Genomic DNA, 15,247 nt, shown 5'->3' with positions numbered 1-15,247 from the left:
TTATTTATTCCAAATGTTCTGAAACTTTTCAGTGATATGTCTACGTGTGTGTGTGTGTGTGTGTGTGTGTGTGTGTGCGTGTGCGTGTATTTCATTTGTTATGCTGGCATTAAGTAAATGGACCCTTACATTTGTAAACTCATGTCTTTCGGTTCAAAAGAATTCTCTTATATTATTTCTTTAACAGTGGCAGTCCCTCCATTTTATCTGGTATCACTTTCTGAATCTCCTCTGGATTTTAGACTTCCTAAGTTGTTCATCAAATTTTCTTGTTCATTTTTTTCTTGTCTTTTTTTTTCTTTTTTATTTTCCTTCTCTTTGTCTTTTTTACCTAATTTGTCAGAGATTTTTTTAAACGTGTTTTCCAACTCTTCTATTAAGTTTAATTTCTACGTTCATATTTTTTATTTTCAAGAGCTCATTCGGGTATTCTGAATGTTCCTTCCTATAGTGGCCTGTTCTTATAGCTTGAATGAAATATATTCTCTTACCTCTCAAAATAAATTTAAGATTGTTTAAAATGTTTTTCTCTGGCCTGCATAGCCCCCATTTGCTCCAATTATTTCTATTTGTTTGTTTCTGTTTTAGTCTGTCTCTTTCATATTAGAATGCCTTCCAGTAATATCTGGTCATTCAAGAGTAAAACATCCAAGGCTGACTGGAAGTTCCAGGAGAGTGGAAGGGAGTTACAGGTGGTGGGCTTTCCCGCAGTATGGCACGGAGGAGAGTTATCTTTTCACAGCATGCATTTTTTATTGGACTGGTCAGTTTCCCCAGAAAGGAACCCTTCACTTTCCTCTCCAGCAGAGAATGAAGCAAGGCACCAACACTTTGTAAGAGAAGAGAGAACTGGGGTCTCACTGTTCAGTAGGCAGACTTTCACTTGAAACCTTCTTATTTTCATATCGCTTGTTACCTGTCCCAGCACGGTGCCTGATTGTTCTCAAAACTCAGATCTTTTCTCAACTCTGTTAGGATATGAACTATTTGTTTTTTGCCTTCATATATTGGAGAAGATATCTGGTCTCTTTGCTCTTTCTGAATATCTTCAGCCTGTTCACCTACTTTCCATTTTACTTCTCACCCTCACCTTCTAAGATACTTGGCACATCCAATTCCTGAGCATTTCCAAAATTTGGCAATGCCAAACAGCCTGCTGTTTGCTGATTTCTCCCCCTGAAGGCTAAAATTTCACTATTATTTTAATGCCGCGCCAAGTCAGTTACTAGTTGTTTATTCTCTTTCAAGCCTTCAGACTCCAGTAGACAGCTCTTCACCAATGTCATCTCCTCTTTCATTCTCTTTGTCTTTCATTGTTTAAACCTTTTTTATGTCTTTATTGTCTTTTGCTGGGTTTCAGTTACCATATTTAATCCAAAGTATATTGTCCATGGTTTTCACTTAGTATTCTATCAAAAGCATTCTCTCCCTACAGTAAATATGGAAAACACAATTTCTGATGGCTGTATCATAGTGTGTTTGACCAGCAACCTATAACTGGAAATTCAGAATGGGCCAAACTTTTATTGTTATAAACAACATCAAAATAAACATCCTTTTACGTGAAGTTTTATCTTTGTCACTGATAACTTCCTTAAGATCTATTTCTAGAATCACATTCAGTCAAGTTTTTAAATAATTTTAAGCAATTGATACATATTATATGGTTGACTTCTAGAAAGGTGGCAATAATTCACACTCTCCCCCAAAAGGCACATAATTGTTTCTCAAAATCTTTACCAGTTGTGTCTCACTGCTGTTTTAATTTGAATTCCTCTACTGACAAATATGATTACAATTTTTTCATGTATTTATTGGTAACATGTATCTCTTGTTAGTTGTTCTTGGACTAAACTCATTTTTTAAGTGGAATGTTTGGTTATTTCTTATTTATAATCTCTTAATTTGTTAAAGATATCAAGCTGTTTAGACCAGACTTGTCAAAATATTTTTCCATTTTATTATTTGTTGGATTTTTGTTTATTACATTTCTGACATAGAGAATTTTTAAATTTTTACATAAATCAAAATTTATCACTCTTTTTCTTTAAGCCTAGAAAGCCTTACCATTTCAGAATCTAGTCAAATTTCATGAAACTAGTCAAATGCTTTGGAAAGACCCAATAAAGAAAAGTTGCTTTAAAAATAGTGTCGTTGCAGGGGCAGGGATTATAAAGGTCTGCACAGATTCTACTCAGGTTACTGGTCACTACCTTAAAATTCTTAATTCACTTTAAAGACATTGAAACTGGAATTTGTAGAGGTTCCTCTAGGGATATAGCTTACACAAAAAAAAGACTCCATGGGCTTCCCTGGTGGCGCAGTGGTTGAGAATCCGCCTGCCGATGCAGGAGAGACGGGTTCGTGCCCTGGTCCGGGAAGATCCCACATGCCGCGGAGCAACTAAGCCCGTGAGCCATGGCCGCTGGGCCTGCGCGTCCGGAGCCTGTGCTCCGCAATGGGAGAGGCCGCAGCAGTGAGAGGCCCGCATACCGCAAAAAAAAAAAAAAAAAAAAAAAAAAAAAAAAAAAAAAAAAAGACTCCAAAATTCCACTCTGTGGACCCCTACATAGAGAAAAGGCCTTAGCTCCACAGCAATACACTGGTAAATAAATGTGCATTTATGGATTTTAAGCAAAAGTCAAATTTGTATGTTTTGAATTTTTTACATTTTACTCTTTCTCCCTGGAATTTAATATGTAGGTGTTTCTCCTATTAGTTAACCAGGTGGCTCAACACCATTTATTGCATAATTGTCAGTTCTTCAACCAATATGTAATCTAGTCTTGACCACATCCACCTCCTAAAACTCTTTTTTTTACTAGAGTCTGTTTCTGGTCTACTTCAACCCCATTTGTCTGTTGATTCTTACTCCAGAGCATCCTGTTTTAATTACCATAACTTTACAGTACATTACAATATCTACTAGAGAAAAGCCTGCTTTACTGCTCTTGTTTTGAAATATTTTTTAGCTCTTTCATTCTATTTACTCTTCAAGATTAACTTTAGATTACTTGGTCAAGTTTCCAGAAAACAACAGCAGCAAAATGATTTCGACTAGAATTATATTAAAAATGTATATTCATTTGAGAAGAGCTAACATGTTGACAGTATTCATTCCTCCTTTCTAAGAAAATGACTCCTTTTCCATTTATCCAAGTCTTTTTTTATGTCTCCTGCTAAAATTTTACTGTTTTCTTCATACAGAATTACTCAATGAATTTATTTTTAGATAGTTTATATTTTAGTGCTATTTTGAATGATTTTAATCTCACATTTTCTAACTGGTTATCACTACTACATAAGAAAGCTATTAATTTGTGTATATTTATTTTCTGTTAATCAATTAACTCAACTCTCATTTTTAAAAATAATTTTCCAGTTTTTCTAAATATCTTTGCTTTCCTATATAGACAATAATTTTAGCTGATAATATACTTTTTTGTCTCTTTTTTCTATGTCTTACTTCTGTCCCATATATGAGTAAATTGGCATAAATGGGATTGTGAACAGCATTGTCATAATCCTGGTCTTAATGGAAACACCTTTACAATGAGAATAATAATTGCTGATTTTTACTGAGTGTTTTCTACATGCTAGCCACTTTGCCAAAGGATTTAGGTATATTATTTCCTTTAATTTGCATAATTATTTTAGAGTAAAGTTACTATTGTAATCTCATTTTAAAGGTAGCAGAACTGAGGCTTTAAAGCAGAAATATATCCAAAGTTATCCAACTAGTCAATTGCAAAGCAGAATTCAACTTTATATTGGTTTGACTTCAGAGCTTCTGTTTGTGTATAACTAATATTATATTCCAGAATTTCAAGTATGAGTTGGCGATAAGAGTTTCTAAGGATGACTAGGAGATTTTTTTTTTAAATTTCTGATTGAGAAAGGAGATGGGAGAGAGAAGAGTGGATTGATTTTAGGCAGATGAAACATAGACATAAAAAGTACAATAACAGTGCAAGAAAAGTGAAACATAAGATGCTTCTCCACAGTTCCTCAAGTTACCTGTGAACACCAAAACCAATTACTAACAAAAATAGTATATTTCAAAGACCAATGAATCTAAGAGTTCATTATTATTCCCACAAAAATAACAAAAGCTGTACTGTGTAAACTCTTGACCATTTCAGTTTCCAAAAATTTCTAAAGAAAACATTTGGTTTCATTAGTTCAGATGTTTGCTTCGCTGAAATTTTGATTCACCCAAAAGGTGGGATTGAGGTGATTCATGCTATTTAAGTCACATCTTGGCAAGGAGCTAAGTTGCAGGAGATGGTGTGTCTCCTTCTCCAATGTGGAAAAATAAAGAAGGAATCTAGCAATGTTCAAAATAAAGTCTTTAGAGTGTGACACAAAATTATGTATCTCTGCAGCATATCCCCAGATAGTGGTAACTGTGTAAATAGCCCTGCTGGACTCCCACCACTGTGAGAAGCCCATGCCTGAAGCCTGAGAAGCAGCATGGAGAAACATGAACATCTTGCTTTCTCACCAGACATTTTCATTGTTGGGCTGGGGAGGGGAACTCTTCCTCAGAAATGATTACATAAAAGTTTTTAGCTTTAAATGTCACCCTTTTTTAGGAAGGGGACAATTGATTGAAATTAACTAAGTATTAATTTAATAACAACTTTTTACAAGCTTCTGGAAAGCTTACCCTTGACCAGTGAAGAGAGAGGTAGCTGGATCTGAGCACACAAGCACAGGACTGTACTTCGACTCAGGTTCTAGTCCTGGTCCTGCTGGGCAAGGCTCTTAAACCTGTCAGCCCTCAGTTTATACATTTGACGACTGGTTATAATAACACGGTTGCCATTTCCTTCATAGGGCTTCTATGAGATTGAAAAAGGAGTATAAATGGATATGTGCTTTTGAAAACTGAAATACACTTGACATGTGTAAGGAAAGATCCAACAGTTTCCAGGACGCACTCCCTATAGAGCAGTCCTATTTATTGCTCACCCGACCTCCTCTGAAAAAGACAAACGGTCATCAACAGTAATGGAGTTCTGCAGAGAGCCGGCCCATTTCCATTTCGATTCAAAGCCCTGGAGGCAGCAAACTTTCAATCCAGGCACTACCCCAGAGTCTCCAGTAAATTTGTCTGTTTCCCCAATATATGTGGTGAGCATTTGACCAGAAGCATCAGGCTATGGCTGATCAGATCAGCCTATCAGGCGGAGATAATTACCATTTAAAGGCTAAAGGAGAAATGACCTATTTTACCTGGACTTTGTGAGAGGCGGTAGGGAGAAATGCTGCGTGACCCCAGGACTACTTGGTAACTTCGCTTTGGTCACCACGTGGCTCTGTCTTCCTCTCAGTCCCTTTGGCCAGCCATTTCTTTATACACTGTACAGTGGCTCCGTGTACTGGGGACTAAACTTAAATTGAGCTTGAGACAGGGGCCATGGAGTGATTGAGGAGTGAATTAGATAGAAAATTGCAGCTTTTGCGCCCTAAGTGAGAATCACTGCATTCAACCAGCTGGTACAACTTGAGTATTTCTCACTTCTTTTGACATTTTTTCAACAGGGGAACTTGATGTAAAACACATTTGTCTCTTTAGAGTCCAGAGCTGCTTTTTCCCCCTCAACCTTCTTTTAAGATCTGCCCTTTATAGCTCGAATGTTCTGTAGCCAACGTCAGCGTGGATTAGGACCTACGTAAGCCAATGCTCAAGAAAGAGTTCGAGAAGGGAAGAGTCTAAGACTTAAAGTCAATGTTCATTGGGCCCCCATCAGAATAATCAACCGTGAATGTGGCACACAGGAGCACAGGAAGCCGAATGTAAAAGGCAAAGACACCACAGGGAGAATTTGTTTCTCGTATTGGTTTTTTGGGTTTTACGCAAAACTATTCCCTTCCCAAGAGGTGCTCGAAATTGAGTCAAATTTGAAAACTGTAAAATCCCTGGATGCATTTATTAGCGTGTGTTCATTCATGCATAGGCACAATTGGTTGTCCTTGAACAGGCAGATGAGGGCACTGGTTATACACGGCGATTTCAACCCACATGACTTAAGCCTGCCCCGTGCCCGGTACTATGCTAGGACCTGAGAGAAATAGGAAAATGAATAAGATTCAGATTCTGGCCTCTAGGGACTGATACATAACTCTGATCCATGACAATGTAAGAAAACTCCTAGAAGAGAGACATCAAATGCTGTGGCAGCCTCCCTAACACATCTACAGCTTTTAAAAATAAAGCTCTATGAGCATGGATTAGGTTAAGGATATGGCAAATGCCTCAGCAAGGCCTCTTGCTCCATTCACAACTTGAAGCTACCCAGATGGAAGAGCCTCTCCCAGCATCACTGCCTATCACACCCCTGACACAACAAGCCACCCTCTATCTTTCAAACATGTGCCAAATGTCTACTCTTCTAATTCTTTGTTCACAAGCCTCCCTCTGACCAGAGTGCCTTTTCACCCTCTTTATCACCTAGAAAGCCCTTACTCTTCCCCTAAGATCCAACTCTGTCATCTGTAGGGTGAAAATGAACAAGGAGATGTCATTCCAAGGTCTCTCCCAGCCTTTTATGTCAATGATATGGGAATTTAAGACGTGCATCCAACAGTCCACCTTCCTTGAACCATGAAGCCATTCCTGATGCCCTGGGGCATGATTCCTCTTGCTCCTCCGAACCTGCATCCTACATGCTCAAACTGCTACCAGAGCATCGAACATACTGAACTGTCATTAACTATTTATTCGTTCATCCTTCCAAGTAGAGTGCGTTCAACTAGAGGGCAGGATCTGCATCTTATTTCATTTTTATTTTCTTCAACAAGGAGTTACATGACCATAACTATGCGTCAACCACTATTTTAAGTGCATTACATGTATTTATCCATTTAACCCTCACAACAAACCAATGAGATAGATTATTGATGCTATCATTATCTCATTTGGCCCATGAAGGAAGTGAGACATAGAGTTTAAGTAACATGCTCAAGGTCATACAGCTGGTAAGTAGTGATCCATGATATGAGCCTGGCTCTTAGTGCTACCTCATGCTGTTTTTACTTATCTTTGTACCCTCAGGACTTTGCCCAGAGGTCTAGTATTTAGAACGTGGAGCTCAATCAATGTGCAGTAGCTGATTAAATAAATGAGCAGATGACCGCTAATGGTTAGCCCTGGCTAGATCCTCTTGAAAAGTTCTAGACTACAGAAGCTAAAGGTAATTAGTGTATATATATATATACACTAATATGTATAAAATGGATAGCTAATACGAACCTGCTGTATAAAAAAAAAAGAAGCTAAAGGTAATGAGCAGATTTGGAGAAGCTTCACAGAAACTCAAGAAGATGGAAATGAAGAATTATACCTAAGGATTTAAGTTGCTTAGCCTTGAGAAGCAAAAGCTGAAGGCTGCTTTCATAATGATCTTCAAGGCCAGGAAGGCTGATTCCTGAGGACAGTGACTGAGCTGTTTTTCTCCACCTCCAGGGAGGATGAAGGAGCAGGTATTGTCCTCAGCTGCAATGGGAGCAAGTTTAAATCCACCACAAGGAAGAATTCCCTTAGCTTAAGAATAATTTGTTAGACCCAGGGATGAGTTATGGACAGAAGCTATAGAAGGTCATCTGTCTTCAGCATTTTGGACTTGCTTCTGTTCAGAGTAAGGAACACAGAGGGTGAAAACAAACAATGACCTGTCATCTCAAGGTCTCCCTTTTTTTGTGTGTGTGGTACGCGGGCCTCTCACTGTTGTGGCCTTTCCCGTTGCGGAGCACAGGCTCCGGACGCTCAGGCTCAGCGGCCATGGCTCACGGGCCCAGCCACTCCGCGGCATGTGGGATCTTCCCGGACCGGGGAACGAACCCGTGTCCCCTGCATCGGCAGGCAGACTCTCAACCACTGTACCACCAGGGAAGCCCTCAAGGTCTCTTTGAGCCTTATAAATTGATGACATTTGAATCTAAGAAATACATCACTTTATCTTCCTGGACCAAATGAATGAATGAATGAATGATTCCCAAATAATTTAAAAGGCAACAAAAAATTATAACCAGCAGAAAAAGAGGTCTTCTCAAACATACTACTGTGCCAGAAATGTAACAATAGAAGAAAAACAGAACTTGTTTTCTGAGAAACCTAAACTCTTACAGTTTCTACATTCAAACCATTTCTTGCTAGGTCCATCATACTCCTGACATAAAGTTAGAACTGGTCAGTCTATATCCTTGGGTACTGCTTTTACCCTATCATCACAATTTGCTCATCTGATAGATGACATTAGTATCTTGAAGCAGATTTCTCTAAATATCACGTAAACTCAAAATACGAACCACTATTCCATCGATACCAATGTAAGGTGTATCCAACATAAAGAAATGAATCCTTTCCTGAGAGGAGGAAACAACCTCACACATACTTTTTTCCCTTCCTACATGGAAACTGAAGCACAAAATAGCAATGGAATTGGAAGGGAAGGTAGAGAGTAACACGAAACTATTTTTGTATTTGGTATTATTTCAAAGATACAGTTCTACTTTATTTTCTGTTATTAGAGATAAAAATCTTACATTCTGTCTAATGCTTTACATTAGACAAATTCTTTTAAACACACATTATTTTACCTGGGAAGTGGGTATTTTGTTTTGTTTACAGAGGAGGAAACATCTCAGAAGAGAGACTTGCCTGAGGTCACACATCTAAGTCTAGTTGCCCTTCCCCAGTCAGGCCCTCTAGTTTCCAGGCCTATCATCTCCCATACATCATGGACTGCTGGGCACTGGACTAGCCTTGCTAGAGGCCTCCTTCACCATATGCAACCTCTTTTGGGAGCTATGAAGTTGGCCTGTCCCACCTTGAGAAACTCAGGCCAGTAACCTTAGGAGACCCATTGAACACAGAGACACATACAAGAGACTGTTCTATCTGCCCCGAGTAGAGCATATCCACCGCCAGTGAAGCAGCAGAGTGCGGATTCTAACTCAGGGTTTCACTACTTGCAAATTGCACTCCTTAAAAAACCCAGCTCAAATGTCATCTACTCTGTGAACTCATCCCTGGCCCCTAGCTCCATGCAAATGGACATAATCCTAAGTGCTTTCAAGCTCTGGATCCAGGCTGCTTTGGCCTCGGCTCCACGGACTGGTTAAGTGATCTTAACCTCTCTGAAATTTCCTCACCTACACCATGAGGATACAACTCGTATCTCTCTAATGCCGTGATGGTGAAGATTCCGTGAGTTAATATGACAAATGCTTAAAACAGCTCTTGGCACAAAGTAAGCTCTTGGTAATTGTTCAATATTCTTGATATTGTTACCTTCTCTGGGTTTTCTGAGTCCTCACGAGGTTTTGTTTATCTTTCTGGTATAAAACACTATATTATTCATATTTCGTATAACTCTCCTCCGCTATTTTGTTAGTTATTATCCAGCCCATCATGAGCCGAGGGACCACCTTCTTTTCTGGCAATCTCTTTTCGGGTGATGTCACTGATCCACTTAGCTGCCCTAAAGAGTCATTGGACTCTCCACACCCTCATTCCCTGCATCAATCGATCACCAAATCCAGAGGCCCCTGTCCTCTAGATTTTTCCAAATCTACCCTTCCATCTCCATCTTATTTCCACAGTCCTGCCAGCCCTCATTTAAAGTGGTGAAGCAGCTTCTTAACTGGGTTTCTGGCCTCTAGTCTTGTTACAGTCTAATTTATCTTCCACACTGAAGCCAGAATGATGTCTTTAAAAAATGTTGATCCCTATCTTATGCCTCTGTTTAAAGCCCACCGATGGCTCTCCACTGCTGTTTGAAGCTGTTTGGTCTGACCATGCAGGAACTGTCTCCTTCCTGCCCCTTCAGACTCATCTGCATCACTCCTGCCTCACCCTTAAAGGCTGGCACCAAAAGACAACTGGCTCCTCCTGCCTCTGATATGTTCTTTGTTTTGGCCTAAACACTCTTCCGAGTTCTTTGTCTGGCTTAAGTCCTTCTCTCTGTTTAATTAGCACCAGTATCACCCCCTCCAAGGAACCCCTTAGACGGATCAGAGGTCACTCCTCAGTGCTTCTGTGATACACGGAGTGTTTTGTGGCTATTCTATAATCATGATGACCTGCTCTGCTCTCCCCACCGTGACCTCAAGTTCAAGGGCAATGTCTCCTGTCACTGTCTCACTCACATAAGTATGGATGTGCTTTGCACACAGTACCTATTCAAAAAAATGCTAAATGGCGGATCTCATTAAATAGGTAATAGATCCAGATGACACATATGGTGCACACTATGGGGCACTAAACGGTACTTAATTAAAGGGTTCTTCTAAGGGCTTTTCATGAATCGACTCATTTAATCCTCACAACAACCTTAGAACGTAGCTGGGATAATTATCTCTATCTTATAGATGAGGAAACTGAAGCACAGAGAGGTTAGAAATGTTACCAGTGTGACATAGTTAGAAATTGATGACACCAAGGTTGGAACCCAGAAGTCTGACTCTAGATCCCATGTTCTTAACCCTTATGCCATTGTTCCTGTCAGATATGGGTACCATGATAAATAAAGATATCTAAACAGACACAGATAATATATTCTAGTTCCAATTCTACAGGCAGGAAAGTTGAGACATCGAATTTCATGGAGATGCGATCCAGGGAAATGGAAGAAAGCTAAACAGGGAGATCACCGTCTTTGCTCCTCACTAACCAGCATTAGAACTCAGCACAGTCAGCCTTGCTCAGCCTTGGTTCTTCAAGTGTAAAATCAGGGCCTTGGGGCCACATTACACCTTAGCTTTTTTCCAGATCAAATTTGTAATTCCCTTCAGTTAGGCAAACATCATCAGGGTTAAGTGTGTGCCAGGCTCAGTGCTAAGGGCAGAGACACAGTCAAATGAGATGTGTCTCTGCCCTTGAGGAATTTGTCTTCTTGTGGGGGAGATGGACACAGACAGACAACATTGACAGAGGAGTTCACAATGGCCACACCACTATTACATTGGTTATTTTCAAGGGAACCACCCCAAGAAAAAACATTACCCAGAAATGAGCCATTTGCCCCTCCATAATGTCTTTCAACTGACCATTGCCCAGAGCAATGAAGCATTGGTGTCTCCCCCCATCCTCTCTCCAATGCCCCACTCAAGCATAATCACCTCGGTTTACAAGTGAAGAAGCAAAGGCGCTGCCTTAAGTAAGTTTGCCAGTAGCCCGATGGTGGTGACCTGGTGGCCGAATCCCCTGCCATCTTGGTTCCCAGCTTCCCCCAGAGCTGAACTGGGCCAGGGGCAACAGGACCATTAACCCTGACACAGCTGCTGTTGGTTTTCCAGTACAGCTTATAAGCTTAAAAGGATTCTTAGATTTACAGTTGATTCTAGAAATTGCATCTAGCTCATTTTCAACTCCATGGGTAAGCTGGTTCATTTAAGGCAAACAGCATCCAATTAAAATACATTCTGGAGAAATGAGTGAGCAAGGCATTTCTGCCCAACTCTTAATTTATTTACACACACACAAAAAAAAAAACCTATCAGGATTTCTCAAGGACCGAATCTCATCACATCATTTTGAGATGTGATAGTTAAAATATGTATGATCAAAATGTAATTTGAAAATACACTCTGAGAGGCAGCCTTGTATAAGAGTACAGGATTTGGAGCCAGTCTGAGTGGGCCCACATCTCTTTTCGTCATCTCTGTAGGTATGTAACCTTGAGCATGTTCCTCAGTTTCCTTGAGCTGAGACTCAGTTTTCCCATCTGTATAAGATGAATAAATAATATCTGTCAGAGTACTTGTAAGAATTAGAAATGCAGCTTAGTGCCTGGTAGATAGTAAGGGTTAAAAAAATCAACTATTAAAAACATTTTATTAAAGTCTTAATGATTCAGAGATTGATTATTCCATTAGAAGATCGTCACGCTTTTTCCCTTTCTTTCTCTTTCTTCCTGCCTGCCCACGTCACAGTTGCTCATAAGCTATTATTCCATGAGATAAAAAATGAGATAAAATTCAATTCGGATGGTAGAGCAAAGTGGGAAGAGCACAGGCACTGGAGTCAAACAGGACTGGACTTGAATACTGGAAGGCTTTGGATAGGTTAGGTCTTAATTTCTTCCTCTGTAAAAGGGAGTAATCATATGTACCTTCTAGGCTTCTTAGGAATGTTGGAGTGTGTGTGTGTGGACAAAATATTTAAACTAGGAACATGAAATCCAAATGTTTCTGTAAAAAAGCATGTGTCCTATCAATGGTAGCATCCCATGAACCTTTAGGTTAGTCATTTTCCAAAAGGCAGATAATGAAAATGCTCTCTCAGCTCCTTGCCTCCAAAGATGCGATCCTGTTCAACACACACACACACACACACACACACACACACACACACACACACACACCTGGCACTGTGATTGGTAAATAGTAGTTAGTTAGGTAAAGAAGTATGGAATCAGTTCCTACAAGAAATGTAGTACTAAAGCTAAATTAAATTTTCAGTATCAATCACAGTTTGTTTTTAAATTGTCCCCAACTCCATCGCTACCATGGAGGGTCAAAAGAAGTCACTCTCACGACAAAGGTCTTATATCTAATGCCATCAGATTTCATTGCCTCCTTTAGGGACAGCTTAAGGATCAGCTGAAGTGGGGTGACTCTGTGCATGTGGGGACCCAGCATGGCAACGTAGATGGCTGAATAGTGTCAGCAGCAGGCAGGCCTCACTGGGGATAGAGCCCCAGAAGCAGAGTAGCAGGGGCTGACACACCGTGACACACAATGCCACGCATGGCCAAGAGTCAGGGAGGTCAAATGGGAGCCTGGGATGTCCTTCCCATAACTGTGACCTCCAGGAGCTATAGGGAGTGCTTCGGTTACCATAATGGAAACAGCAAGGGTCAACTTGAACACAGTCACATCTTTGGAGGCAAGGAGCAGAGAGAACATTTTCATTATCTGCCTGTTGGGAAATGACTAAGCTAAAGGTTCATGGGATGCTACCATTGATAGGACACATGCTTTTTTACAGAAACATTTGGATTTCATGTTCCTAGTTTAAATATTTTGCCCACAGAGATCTCTGAGTCATCTCCTCACATGCTTCCTTCCTTCATCCTCCTTTGAAATGAAGACTATATATAAGATGCCAACTCTCTAAAGGAAAACACACAAACAAAAGACAAAAATCCAAAAGTCACATCAGTATACCATAAAATATCTGAATATTTGTTTAGAACCCCTGGGGACCTACCAGGTGACATTCTCAAAGTAGCATGCAGAGATTTATTTGTATGCCTTCCTGCTTCCTAAATAACACTCCCACTCAAAGTGGAAGGACTCCAATTTCATGACAGGCTGGAGGAGGTTTTTTTCTGAAGCTCCTTACTTAACATCACATGGCTTAGAACAGAACATACCTGTCAATATCAGTATTACATTTCACTGAAATTTCAATAGCAATGGAGACTTATGAAAAGTTTCCCTCCTTTTATAAAAAGGGACAATTATTTTTTAAAATTGATGTTGAAAATCAACTCATCCTGAATCACCATTTTTGTAGGAAACTGTCTGCTATAGACAAAATGGAAAATCACAGTTGCACTTTATCCAACACCACCCATAAGAAATGCTTCATGCACGGAAGTGTTCTTTTTCCATAAGGAGCAGCATTAGGAAAAAAAAACACCAAACCTCTGGCATCACTCTTCAATATTGTTGTCTAATTAAATGGCAATGGAGTGGATGCGTAAAAGTATGCATTAGAGGTGTGTAATGTGTTATGTGAAGAAGAGTAATCAAAGCCATTCAACAGGATTTAGGAAGGGATTTCAGTTGGCAGCTTATGAGACAGGAGCATATAATTTTGCTAATTTGAAATAGGTATTGTAACGTATAAACATTATTGCTTTGCATATTTTAATGAAAACTGCCTCTACACCAAAATGAATCCTTTAGCTTGAACTTTCTGCATACCACAGAGCTTCTACCTATTATGAGTTCAGCATAAATAAGAAAGGCACGCAAGCCGCATTAAAAGAATGGTCACCTCATTAAAATAGGTTAAAACCAAGCCCCTTATTCCAAGCTACTATAACACTATAAAGTAAGTCTGGTGACAGGTGTTGTATTAAATTTTTATGTTGCAATGAACTTGTACTCACACAAACCAAATCTTCATGCTTCCTTTGATATACACCTGCAACTTGTTAATTCAAGGGGCTTTATTAAGAAAGTATAAATTTAGCAACATCTATAGATTTGTAAAACTCTATTGGCTTGCTCAAGAATCTAGAGGAAATTCATTTGGAATCTTATTTGCATGGTTTACAAAGAAATGAAAAATAATGATGACTTTTCCCAAATGGATGTGTCTGCAGATAACGCATTTGTGCAAACAAACTGATGTGAATTACCCAGACTTGGGCTAAAAGAGTTGAGAGAGAGCTCTGGGTCCGTCTGGGGCTGAGGACATCACTTACCTGCCAGCTCGCTTCTCGCTGAAGTCCTTTTTTCCAGTCTTCTTCCAGCCTGGGGGAGGTCTCATCCATTGCTGATGCTGCTTGCACAAACTGGATTCGCCAGTGGCTGTTACTCTTTCGTTGCAAGCCTTTACCAAAGCGGCAGCGAGGGCAGTTCAGGGGCAGACTGTCATGGAGAAAATGCCATGCCAGAGGATGAGGGATCAGGCAGGAAGAAGCCACGCGGGAACAAATTTGGGATACACGGGGCTACCCTGACAGCTGCCAAATGGCCAGGCAGGAGGCCAGCTCTCAGCCATCGAGCATCCAGAGACTAGGAACAACCAAGCTCCAGGGCCAGTGGACAATGGGTCGTTCTTATGTTTCTGGCATAAAGGTCAGAGGAGGGAAGTGTGAAGGCATGCTCTATGACCTAGAAATACGCATATCTATGTGTGCACCTGTCTTTTCCTCATCCCCAAACACACACACACACACACACACACACACACACACACACACACACACTCTCACAGCAGGATTTGCATTGTTCTGCAGGGTTACATCAGTGGGCCGGAGTATCCTAGAAGAAATAAGCTACTTTACATAGAAGCAACACATTTCATTTGAGCACATCTCCCTCAACACCGGATGAATCACTCAGCAGCCAGTAAACATGAATAATACCAAGTCCCTTTGGGGGAAAATAGACTTTTCCTATAGTTGAATCTTGAGTGTCTGCAGTCTCTGGTTTCCCCCCTCTAGGAAGTTCTGTGGCAGGCGTTTAAACTGAACATGGACCTCAACCCTTTACCCAAACC

At 40.2% G+C, this 15,247-nt stretch overlaps 1 protein-coding gene across 7 annotated transcripts in view; it reads right to left on the bottom strand.

The window, feature by feature from the left end:
- The window catches only part of PPARGC1A (PPARG coactivator 1 alpha), a 672,898-nt gene that overhangs the window by 288,220 nt on the left and 369,431 nt on the right, over positions 1–15,247 (bottom strand). For 6 of the 7 annotated variants that reach the window (XR_010841088.1, XR_010841090.1, XR_010841091.1 and 3 more), the window contains one exon: positions 14,448–14,613. The exons of the other annotated variant lie outside the window; for it this stretch is intronic. Coding sequence is in view for 2 of the 6 variants with exons in the window: in XM_067036339.1 (XP_066892440.1) it covers positions 14,448–14,613 (166 nt within the window). In the remaining 4 variants the exon portion in view is untranslated. The remainder of the gene's footprint in view (positions 1–14,447; positions 14,614–15,247) is intronic. 7 annotated transcript variants of the gene reach the window in all.

Source organism: Kogia breviceps, chromosome 6 (genome assembly GCF_026419965.1).
Source record: "Kogia breviceps isolate mKogBre1 chromosome 6, mKogBre1 haplotype 1, whole genome shotgun sequence".
NCBI classification, from domain to species: domain Eukaryota; kingdom Metazoa; phylum Chordata; class Mammalia; order Artiodactyla; family Physeteridae; genus Kogia; species Kogia breviceps.
Note: the sequence above shows the minus strand (reverse complement) of the source record. Positions and strands in the feature narration are given on the sequence as shown.